Genomic DNA, 12,607 nt, shown 5'->3' with positions numbered 1-12,607 from the left:
ATTATGTGCAAATCGTCAAAGTAACTGGTATAAGTGAAACATCTTAGATTATTTCTCTAAGGCATTTTAGTTTCCTCCTGGCACCTGAATCTGGCTCATTAATCTAGAATCTTCCCAAGAAAAAGCTAGAGCTAAATTATAGTCATACAGTGCTTAATGGCGGGAATACATTCTGAGAAATGCATTGTTAGCGTGATTTTCTTAGGCAAACATCACAGACCTAGATAGGATGGCCTAAAACATACCTAGGCTATATGGTGGAGCCTATTACTTCTAAGCTACAAACCTGTACAGCATGTGGCTGTACTAAATTCTGCAGGCAACTGTAACACAATGGTAAATGCTCTGGTTTTCCTATGGTTTGTCCCCAGCAAATCTCATGTTGAAATTTAATCCCCAGTGTGGCCATATTGACAGATGGAGCACAACGGGAGGCGTCTGGGTCACAGGGTGGATCCCTCATGAACAGACTAATGTTCTCCTTCTGCAGTGAGTTAGTTCTCACTCTATTAGCTCCTGTGAGAGCTGACTGTTGAAAAGAGTCTGCCCCCACCCCACTGCCCCTGTTTCTTCTCTTGCCATGTGATCTCTGCATACTCTGGCTCCTGTCCAGCCTTCCATCAAAGTGGATGTAGCCTGAGGTCCTCCCCAGATGCAGATGTCTAGTCTTGAACTTTCCAGTCATCCAGAATCACAAGCCAAATAAACATTTTTCTTTATAAATTATCCAGCCTCAGGTATTCCTTTGTAGCTACACTAAACAGACTAAAACAGGAAGTATTTGAGTTTCTAAACATTACAAAACACAGAAAAGGCACAGTAACCATACGGTATCATAATCTTGTGGCACCACTGTCGTATATGCAGTCTGTCATTGACTGAATGACATTATGTGGTGCATGACTATATTGTGCTTGGACCCGATTAAAGCAATCAGACAAAGCCACAGGATGCTAGGATTATATCCAGGTAAAGAGCTGAGAGATTGGGCCAGCTGGGCCAATCTCCACTCAGAATGGAGGGACCATCTGACAAGGGCCACACCAGTAGGAACTGCTGTGCGTTCTCACCCAGGGAGCTTCTGTTCCTAGTGAACACTGGTGGTCTCTTTCTCTGCCCTTCCTGTTCAGTCCTGAAAAGTCTTCTGATTCAGCTACTTCACTGTTGCCTTTCAGGTCCCTATGGGAGATTCACCAAGGTCCCCAGGGTGCTGCTGCTCGTCACTGCAACAATGCTGTCAGCTTTGGACAGAAGGCCAAACACACAGATCTATCTGTATAGTAAGTCCTCGCCTAATGTCATTGAGAGGTCCCAGTAGCTGGGAATAACTGGCGTGCACCACCATGCCTAGCTAATTTAACAAATATTTTTGTAGAGATGGCACCTCATTATGTTGCCTAGGCTGGTCTCAAATATCTGGTCTCAAGCGATCCTCCTGCCTTGGCCTCCCTAAGTGCTGCAATTACATGTGGGAGCCATCACACCTGGCCTAAAGTCACAGTTATCAAGAACCTCTGTATGACATTAAGTGAGGACATAGTATATCCACATACATCTATATATCTACACACATCATCTTATTCATTTGATTTTAGAAGTTAAAGGTCTGTAATGCTTTCGTAAATTTCTTTTCAAGTTTTCTTTTTTCATCATCTATAAAGTCAGTTTAACCATAAGCTAATAGCATACCTTAATGTAGGGGGAAGAAAAGACGTCCGGGAAACACACAAAAAAAACATTTAAAGTATGTATTTCCCTGAGAAAACTGTATCCTTTTATTTTTACAGAGGAAAGTTTTATAAATTGTATTTAATTCAAGGAAAAAAAGTTAAAAACCCCAGAAACAGATTATCTTATGTCATGATTCCAGAAAGGAATAAAGAGGAAAAAAGATGAAATAAGAAAGGGGCAAAGAAAAAAAAACCCTATTCTTTTAAACCACATTCAGATTTCATGAACAAAATGCTTTAGCAAAAATCAACACAAGGAAATACTGCCCCGCCTCACCTCCTCAAAGTCATCGCTGACCCACAGTGGGATGGGGGTGCCCCAGTATCTGTTTCTGGAAATTGTCCAGTCACATGCATCTTTCAGCCAATTTCCAAATCGTTTTTCTCGTACCAACTCTGGGACCCTGCAACAAACAGATCACATAACCAATCACATAAGAACATCAGCAATTCAAATATGGAAAAATTCAACATGTAAATAATATCCACAGGAGCCTTTGTATAACGCTTTGTGGACCAAACACTCTGGAAACGTGGCGCTCACTGCGAAGAGAATGTCTTCTAAATGGACAGCATAGCACACGCAACAGTTTCTGCTGCCATCAATGACCTGCATCCAATAGATTACCCCACAGCACACAGGCCTCCCATGTCCTCCTCTTCAACTGGAGTACGGCTGCCACATACCTCTAATCAGTCACCTTAGCTCTAGCCAGCCTCATCCATACAACTCTAGTCTTCACATTATCCTCACCATAGCAGTTTTACTGAACTCATTAAGCAAAGGCCAACAGGCCAGGGGATTGGTAGCTGCTCTAGCAGCCCTCTCTATAGTCTCCTCTCTGGTCATTCTTGGTCTTGAATTTCAGGCTCCGGCAATGAAGCAAGTTCCCTAGAATCCTTCTCACTTAACTGGCTTTGCCCATGCCTGCCCTCTGCCACGCAGCCTTCCTCCCCTCTGCATCTATCCTCTTGCATCCCTCCCACTCCCAGTACTCTTTACTCCTTGAGGTTCAGCTTTGCAGAAATCCTTTTCAAGCACAAGGCTGAGTCAGGGTAGGCTACGAGACCTCCCCTTCTTCTCCTGGGAAGTGCAGTTACTGCCCTGTACTTCAAAGATCAGTTTATATGCCTGCACCCCCTCGAGGCTATCTTACTAATATTCTATATCTAGTATCTTACACATTAGGGGAACTAATTAGCTTACTAGCTCTACAAATGAAAAGCTGTCTTTTGAGAAATCAGGACCACTCTGCTAAGAAATATTAGAAAGCTACAGTTTATAACTATTTCTTTTGCCGCCCTGAGATTCTCCCCATTCTCCTAAACTCAAATACAGTTTTCTAGAGTCTAGTTGGATCCTTGTGAGAAGTAAGAGTGGTGATTACCTTTCAAACTTGTAGTGAAAAACATTCAACTGAAATACACAGGTTCAAGCCTTGTTTCATTTTGTACCCAGAGGCTGAAATGATACTTCTTGGGCTATCACCTGTAGGACACATATCAGCTGTGGAAAGCAAAGGCTTCTGTGCTTGGAGCTTATCCATACAGCCAAGCACAGGGTACATCATCCACTGCAGGACCGACAAGAGTAAGTACAAATGGCTTTTGCAGGTATATCTGAAAATAATGTTTACTCTGAAAATGACTATTATTGAAGGCTAGCAAACTCTGGCAGTACAGCCATATTTTTCCAAGGTCATTTCATTCCACAAATCGAATAAATGGTGGTTTATCATTTCCAATGAGTTTAAAAAGAAAAATACTCCCTTACATACTTTATCACAAGAAGGATGTTACTTCTGTTCTGTAACATTATTTGAATTATTTTGTGCTCCTAAACACATAGAAGAAAAGATAGCTATTATAATACACAATAAAATATAGTTATTAAAATTATAACTTGGGGGAAGTGTAAACCATACTTACTAACCACATGACGAAAGACACTATGAAGAAACACGTTACTGCTCACCAGTAGCACAGGTCATTGTTCCTTAGGAGCTGGTCCACCATGTTCTCCACTCGCACAAACCAGCTGGGCACTGCTTTGTAAATTAGAGGAGTGTCTGATCTGGGGAAGAAGAAACACACACATAGCTGCTCAGGCTGAGACTAGTAGGCACTAGGGTAAGACTGACTTTTCATGTCTTATTGACAGCATCATCACTTACTTGGCCTTCTGCTAATACTTATTTTTATTATAGATAAAAACATCTAAGACTTCAAAATTGGTCATATCTTTCCACAATAGTGAGAAAGGCAAAAGCTAATACAAGAACAAGACTAGAAAAAACTAGTTCTGCTAGTGACAATTATCTAAGAAACAATGTCAACTTCAACTTCAGCACAGAAGAGGCAATGTGGAAACCAAACACGATGCAACTGAACATTTCATTTTCACCCATACTTTTACAGCATGGTCTTATATTAAAAGTTAAAATCATATTAAATTTTTCAATAAACTCTATTACAAAATTTTAGAGATGCTTCTCATCCTAAAAAAAATGTGGCCACAACACAAAACAAATTTGTACAGGTCTATTTTTCTCTCACAGTTCCTTAGGAAAGCAACATTTTTAGCCATTCATAAAACTCTCCTAGACCAGGCGCTGCGGCTCAAGCCTGTAATCTCAGCACTTTGGGAGGACAAGGTGGGAGGATTATTTGAGCCCAGTAGTTTGAGACCAGCCTGGACAACATGGCGAAACCTCATTTCTATAAGAAATGCAAAAATGAGCCGGGTGTGATGGCACCACCTACATAGTTCCAGCTACTCCAGAAGCTGAGGTGGGAGGATTGCTTAAGCTGGGGAGGCGGAGGGTGCAGTGAGCTGTGATTGCGCCACTGCATTCCAGCCTGGGCATCAGAGTGAGACCCTATCTCAAAACAACAACAAAAAACAAACAAAAAACCCAACTCTCCTAAAAATGAAATAAGAAGGCGGCTTCCCAAACCGACTCTAAAGGATACAAGTGAGATGAACACCACAAATAAGATGGAATGGGCACATATAGTAAGTGCAAGCACAGACTGGAAGCTCTAGCTATAACACAGTCTTTGTTTCTTCTGACCTCCAGCAAAAAGGGTAGCTGTGAGTGAAGGTGGTGGCAACCAGAAGTCGGCCTTGTTCCTTCAAAGTCCTGATGATACTTTTGTCAGCATCCTATTAAAAAAAATTAAAATTTAGCCATTAAAACATACTATAATACTTAGGAACAATGTATTACTAGAATCTGATACCTTGTTATGAATAAAAGGCACAAATAACAAATATTATTTATGATTTTTAGTCACTAACTTTAAGTAATTTTCAAGTACATTCCACAACATTTAAGGTCATAAAGTTTTTCGATCTGAAATGACAACCCCAAGGTCACAAAGGTGCTTCATGAGGCATAAACTGGAGTTTTTCTGATCCTTTCCCGTGAAATTTCAGCATGCTTCCTCTAAAGATATGAGACCCTCTGAACGTAACTGATGACATCTATCTTTACGGAATTTATTCGATGACAAAACCAAATAAAAACAACTTCCTAGAAGAATTACAATACAATTATAAATGATGATAGAGACTAATCAGAAGTAACAGACACGCTTCTATGCTATATGGATTACAGACCTTCACATACTGTCCTGCGAAATCTGTCACCTCCGTTGTGAAGCAGCCTGAAGCATCCACAGGGCAAACGGGGAGCGAGTCTTTCCGAATAATGTTAAAGTCCATACAGACCCGATAGTCATCCTGAGAAAAGGCAAAAGGGAGGGAAGAATAAAACAGTCTATGTATGGGTGTGAGCATGAGGTAACAGATTCCCAAGATAATTGTTCTATATTGTAACATATACATGTCATCAACTTTGTCCTGTAAACTGAAGGTAACTCAAGACCATTCGGAGAATCAGAGCCTCACAGTTGGACAGGAGTTAGATCATCTAGCCTAGTCTTCTCAAATATTATTTCCCAGACCTCCATATATAGCAGAGTATCCACTAAATGAGAAGACAGATGACATACATCAATTTTTTAAGTGAAAGGAATTAAGAAAGTAAAGCAATAAAGAATGGCTACTCCATAAGCAGAGCAGCCACACAGGAATGTTTTAAAACTAAATCAAATTTGATTTATAACAGCAGCACACACATCTGAAAAACCAAAAATTTCCTATTTTACAGATAGGAAAGTCGAGGTACCAAGAAGTAACTCAGCTATGAAGCAGCAATGCTAGGATTCAAAACCAAACAGCCTGGCTCCAGAGTCTATAGTCTTCATCACTGTGTTATGATGCCTAAATATAAAATTAAAGAGATTGTCTTATGTTGGTAAACCACACTCTGGGTTGACTCCAAGACAAGCTGGAAAGCTGACATGCTTCCACCTGGATCTGTGTTCACCTCTCTCTGTGCTGAGGCTGACTGGTGTGGTGTCATGTGGGTGGACAGGAAAAGCCCCTAAGTGCAGCAATTTGAACCACTGAGTGTGGAGCAAGTAACTTTATCCAGTGCATTAAGCTAAGAGCAGCATTCCTGAATGCATCCAGAACCAGTGATGTTCAACAGGATGACGCACAAGTGCACAGACTCTGCGGAGATCAAACACTACCCTTGCCTGGTGAAGACAAGTGCAACGGAAGGCCTCTCAGAAAATGTTTACCAAGGCCGGGTGCAGTGGCTCACGCCTGTAATCCCAGCACTTTGGGAGGCCGAGGCGGTCAGATCACCTGAGTTCAGGAGTTCGAGACCAGCCTGGCCAACATGGTGAAACCCCATCTCTAATAAATACACAAAAAATAAGCCAGGCATGGTGGCAGGTGCCTATAATCCCAGCTACTTGGCAGGCTGAGGCAGGAGAATCGCTTGAACCTGGGAGGCACAGGTTGCAGTGAGCCAAGATTGCACCATTGCACTACAGCCTGGGCAACAGAGGGAGACTCTGTCTCAAAAAAAAAAAAAAAAAAAAAAAAAAAGTTTACCAAATGGTGTTAAAGGCTATAGTTTAAAGAATGAATCTTCTATAACATTAACATGCACAGCATTCAGAATAGATATATGAGATATAACTCTAGAGTCAATGACAAACACCCACATTTAAAAAAGAAAACCTCAGGAGGCTGAGGCAGGAGAATCGCTTGAACCCAGGAGACGGAGACTGCAGTGAGCCGAGATCCTGCCACTGCATTCCAGCCTGGGTGACAGAGGGAGACTCCCATCTCAAAAAAAAAACAAAAAAAAAAACCCTACACTACAATTCAAAACCAAGAAGTTACCTTTTTATTATCTACTAACAGTGGGGTAACCATACCAGTTAATTGACCCTAAAATGATTATGAACAATATTTGACCAGTTCCTAAAACTCTTAAGAAGTATTATCAAGAATGCTTCCTTCCATCAAAATGGACCAGGTATTAGGTGATTATTAAGGAATTGCTGACTTTATTGGATATTTATACTGAAAATAAAAGTCCTTATCAGTCAGAGATGCAGCTAGAATTACTTATACATGAAAGACATGAGGTTGAGGATTTGCTTTTAAATCCTCCAGCCAAAATAAAAAAGTGTGCTACTGTACAGAGGAAGAAAACGAGAGATTACCAAAACACTGAGAGTTAATGCAGCTGGATGATGTGAAAAGAAGAATCTATTACAATATTTTCTTCTGCGTATGTTTCAAGATTTCCATAATAAAAATTCAAGTGATGGTTACACTAAAAGCCCAAATTTTACTATACAACATATCAATGTAAAAAAATTTGCACCTGTACCCTCTACATCTATAAAAGTAAAAAATCCCAGAGATTAAGCATGAAAGCAAAATGGCAGATGAGGGCAGACTACTGTCACTGCCTTTTATAACAAAGCCATATTTCCAATCCCTCTCACTGACAAAACGATCAAGCCTAGAGGAATGTGTATGTAGGTGCTACACCATGCTACAGAGGAGGCAAAAGAAGTTCAGATAGGCCAGGCAACTTACCCAGGAACTGCCCGTTAGTAGCAGTGCCATGATTTAAGGTGAGAGGTTGTTTACTGTAAAGCATGTGCCTTTATGTTGTGCTGTTTTTATTCATACACAAATTACATGAAAAGGAATGTGTTTTTAGAAAAATTATTCTGGTCAAAATATAAAATTAACTGTAGAGTACTGTTTTGAGGGGAGAGGTCAGATTCCCCCTTCTGAACATTTAATTAAGAACACAGCAGAGGTGATGGGAATGGTCTGTATCTTGGTGGCTGAGGCACCTGCACGTCTCTAGATGCCTGTCAAAACTCATACAACTGCACACCAAAAAGAGTTTACTGGATTTGGCCCACTCTTTCCAGAAATCAGCTTAGGATGAAAGGGAATTGCAGATACAAATTTTACAAGCCATCTTGCAGGCAGTGAGCCAGAAAAGAGGCCAACCTGGTAACTCAACATGATGAGACACATGACTCCGCATCTATGAAAAGTGGCTACCGACATACTCAAATACATTTGCCAGACTTATGCTACTCACAGCACCGAAGTAAGGAGCTTGGTGGACAACCCCTGTGCCTTCTTCTTCCTTCACATAGTTGTCAACAAGCACAGTGAAAGCGCCATTCTCTTTACACTGGAAAGAAAGGACAGCAGGCTTCAGGGATGAAACATTACTGTGTTACAATGTTAACTTTGTAACAGCTTTTCCTAAGAACCTGAAAATGCTTTTAACGGGTAAAATTATTTTCAGAAATAGAAAAGAAAGAATAATGCAGGCTGGGAAGAAACATGCTAATTCAATACATTTTTCCCATAAATAAAAAGTTATCACTTATAAATGAAATAATTATCTGGAGAATGGCAGATAAAAATTTCTAATTTCCTTGGTTACAAACCGATGTTTTTCATTAGTTCTCCCTCCCCCAATTTTTGCTCCCTATGTAGTTTAGGATACAGTCTCAGCAAGCATGCTCCCTAAATTGTTCACTTCCTGGTACATTTTCAATCACTGCATATGTTTTGCTTCTCTTTCTCCTTTTGACTCAGCTTAAGTTATTCAGTCATAAAGGCAAATCTTGAAAGGAACAGGTGGGAGCCACAAGTAGTAAGTTCTACTTACAGGTGCTCCACCACCTTAATACTCAGGGGAAATGTGTTCAATTTCATTTTCTTTGCAACAGCAATATCAGCATGTTAATACATATAATGCTAACAGACCTACTCTTTCTACTTTCGTCTTTTTACATTTCTTTCCACAAACTCTTGTTTCTGCCAAACTGGCCCTTTGATGTCCTTCCTTTTTGCATTGGTAAAAAGTACTTTCACAAATGTTTTTCACATTTAACTCCTATAATTCTGTGAACAAGCTATTAGTATTCCCATGTCTTAAAAATATTCTGGCTGTATTTGCATTTCACAGATGAGCAAACTCAGAACAAAGGTTAAATTTAGTCTTATCCAAATCACACAACTAGCAGTGATGAAGCCAGTACCTGGAACAGGTCTTCTGGTTGCAAATACAATGTTATTTTCAATTACATCACAGCACTCGGTTTCTTTGGGAACTTAAAACTAAACTTGAAAAATAAACATAAACTTTTAATTGTTGTAATCCAAATCACCTTGAAACATTTTAGAAGTTATGGTATGATAGGTGCTAAAACTTCGATAGTTTAAACAGAAAGACAATACATGAGTCCTTAGAATTACATGTATACTTAGTTACATGTTCTATACTTAGAAGCAGTATAGACAAAGTCACTGCATCTTGTCTCTCAGGGTCTACTTTGGGCCTACCCAGGCCATGGCTGGGCTGCTTCCACCCAGGTCAGTAGATACCAACCACCAGGAGCGGCAGTGCTGCTCCACAGGCAGTGTCCGCTGACTCAGCTTCCCTTGGTATTTCACAACAGGTATATTTCAGTGAACATCAGATGATTCTGTCCTGGGTCAAACGATTTACAGTACTTGCCTAAGTCACCGAAGGTTTCAGGTAGTTTAAGAAGCTTATTTAATGAGTAGGTGTTATTCAACTTAATATGTACCAAGTGCATATTCCAGACAGACCTCTACTTAACCTAAAGTTCCTGTCTAGTGTATCCATGTGCATTCTTTCAGGGGGTTGAGTTTCTGGGTTCTCAATAGGTTTTGTGATTCAGAAAGGTGAAGAGTCACTGATACAGTGGAAGAGATTTCAGATACTAAAAAAAATACAACATAAAACAAAGTATGTTAAGCTATATGATAGGAGAATGGAATGAAGTAATGACATTTTTCCAAGGGAGAAACCGAAGATGCATTCCAGAAAACTTTCAGATGACATCTGAGTTCTGACTTGAAGGGTGAGTTAACTCAGCAGATATCAACATAAGAAAAAGATAAAGACTTTTAAAATGGTAGGAAAACTTAATTAAAGAAAGGCAGGGAAGCAGGAAAGGGAAGAGCCAGTTTGACTGAATAAAGGATATGTCTAAAGCAATGTGGGAGGATGTGGTCAGGAAGCAGCTCTGCCACATACCAACTGGGGAGGGCACATCCTAAATGCTGGGAAGTAACTAACGCCTGCAGGGAGGAATGGGATGAGGGCAGAGCATATGGAAATCCACTGAGCAGCAACGTGGGAGGAGGAAGGCTATTATGTAGGCAACGAGAAATGTGGGAAAACACTCAAGAGGCACAAAAGTGAAGCGGCAGGAAACAGACACACCGTGGATAGGGCCCAAACCACAGAGGTCTCCTGAACCAACCAGACTCTCCCCACACGAAACAGAAACAACTGAGGGTTCAGCGAACATTTTTTTCTGGGATGGGATGTAAGTGATATGTCCAGTTGATTATTATTTCCACATAACCATAAGGCCAGGTCTGCTCATTATCTCAAGACCTTTAAATAAGGACGGAGAAATTCCTCTTTGACATTATTCTTTCGGTGACAGAGTGTGGGAGTGGGGACAACAGGGTTTGCAACTGTAGCTGTGGATTCTCCATTGTTAGAAAATAAAACCACATAAAACAACTTTATGACTCTGAAGAAACTAAGGTGCTAAATGTATGAGCTCTGTCGTGGTGCCTAGATTTAAAACACCTGCCTAATAAACCTCCTTGAAATAAAATTGTGTTTACCTTTACACACGATGTTTTACTGTGATTACTATCTTAACTTTGTCAAAACAAACAAACAAACAAACAAAAACCTCAATAAATACCCTGGGTGATATGTAGACTACATGCAATAAAAACATACACCTAAAAATCCAATCAAATGTAAAGTGATTCCTCATACAATTTGAGAAAAATATTCAAATAAAAAATCCCAGCTTGGCCAGGCACGGTGGCTCACACCTGTAATCCCAGCACTTTAGGAGGCCAGTGGAGGTGGATCACGAGGTCAGGAGTTCAAAACCAGCCTGGCCAAGATGGTGAAACCCCGTCTCTACTAAAAAGTACAAAAATTACAGCATGCCTATAATCCCAGCTGCTCGGGAGGCTGAGGCAGGAGAATCGCTTGAACCTGGGGGGCAGAGGTTGCAGTCAGCCAAGATCATGCTATTGCACGATATTTGCACTCCATCTCAAAAACAACAACAAAAAATCCCAGCCAGGCGCAGTGGCTCATGCTTGTAATCCCAGGAGTTCAAGACCAGCCTGGGCAGCATAGCGAGACTCTGTCTCTACAAAAAACTAAAAACTTAGCCAGGTGTGGTGCTGTGTGCCAGTAGTCCCAGCTACTCGGGACAGGGCGGGGGAATCACTTGAGCCCAAGAGGTCGAGGTTGCAGTGAGCCGTGATTGTGCCACTACACTCCAGCCTGGGGGACAGAGGAAGCCCTGCTTAAAAGAAAAAAAAATCGAGAGGAGCCAAGATGGCCGAATAGGAACAGCTCCGGTCTACAGCTCCCAGCGTGAGCGACGCAGAAGACGGGTGATTTCTGCATTTCCATCTGAGGTACCGTGTTCATCTCACTAGGGAGTGCCAGACAGTGGGCACAGGTCAGTGGGTGAGTGCACTGTGCGCCAGCCAAAGCAGGGGCGAGGCATTGCCTCACTCGGGAAGCGCAAGGGGTCAGGGAGTTCCCTTTCCAGGGGTGACAGACGGCACCTGGAAAATCGGGCCACTCCCACCCGAATACTGTGCTTTTCCGACGGGCTTAGGAAACGGTGCACCAGGAGATTATAGCCCGCACCTGGCTCAGAAGGTCCTACGCCCATGGAGTCTCGCTGATTGCTAACACAGCAGTCTGAGATCAAACAGGAAGGTGGCAGCGAGGCTGGGGGAGGGGCGCCCGCCATTGCCCAGGCTCGCTTAGGTAAACAAAGCAGCTGGGAAGCTTGAACTGGGTGGAGCCCACCACAGCTCAAGGAGGCCTGCCTGCCTCTGTAGGCTCCACCTCTGGGGGCAGGGCACAGACAAACAAAAAGACAGCAGTAACCTCTGCAGACTTAAATGTCCCTGTCTGACAGCTTTGAGGAGAGCAGTGGTTCTCCCAGCATGCAGCTGGAGATCTGAGAATGGGCAGACTGCCTCCTCAAGTGGGTCCCTGACCCCTGACCCCCGAGCAGCCTAACTGGGAGGCACCCCCCAGCAGGGGCAGACTGACACCTCACACAGCCGGCCAGGTACTCCAACAGACCTGCAGCTGAGGGTCCTGTCTGTTAGAAGGAAAACTAACAGAAAGGACATCCACACCAAAAACCCATCTGTACATCACCATCATCAAAGACCAAAAGTAGATAAAACCACAAAGATGGGGAAAAAACAGAGCAGAAAAACTGGAAACTCTAAAAAGCAGAGTGCCTCTCCTCCTCCAAAGGAACGCAGTTCCTCACCAGCAACGGAACAAAGCTGGACGGAGAATGACTTTGACGAGCTGAGAGAAGAAGGCTTCAGACGATCAAATTACTCCGAGCTACGGGAGGAT

The 12,607-nt window shown here is 42.0% G+C and overlaps 1 protein-coding gene across 3 annotated transcripts in view; it reads right to left on the bottom strand.

Annotated features, from left to right (window-relative positions):
• Nucleotides 1-12,607, bottom strand: part of LOC129044629 (isoleucine--tRNA ligase, cytoplasmic) — an 82,060-nt gene that overhangs the window by 48,364 nt on the left and 21,089 nt on the right. For all 3 annotated transcript variants that reach the window (XM_054502645.2, XM_063650260.1, XM_054502646.2), the window contains exons 10-14: nucleotides 8,228-8,323; nucleotides 5,353-5,475; nucleotides 4,805-4,896; nucleotides 3,706-3,804; nucleotides 2,008-2,134 (exon numbers count right to left, since the gene is read on the bottom strand). In XM_054502645.2, coding sequence (XP_054358620.1) covers nucleotides 2,008-2,134; nucleotides 3,706-3,804; nucleotides 4,805-4,896; nucleotides 5,353-5,475; nucleotides 8,228-8,323 — 537 coding nt within the window. The remainder of the gene's footprint in view (nucleotides 1-2,007; nucleotides 2,135-3,705; nucleotides 3,805-4,804; nucleotides 4,897-5,352; nucleotides 5,476-8,227; nucleotides 8,324-12,607) is intronic.

Source organism: Pongo pygmaeus, chromosome 13 (genome assembly GCF_028885625.2).
Source record: "Pongo pygmaeus isolate AG05252 chromosome 13, NHGRI_mPonPyg2-v2.0_pri, whole genome shotgun sequence".
In the NCBI taxonomy this organism is placed as follows: Eukaryota; Metazoa; Chordata; class Mammalia; order Primates; family Hominidae; genus Pongo; species Pongo pygmaeus.
This window is presented reverse-complemented; position numbering and strand designations above follow the sequence as displayed.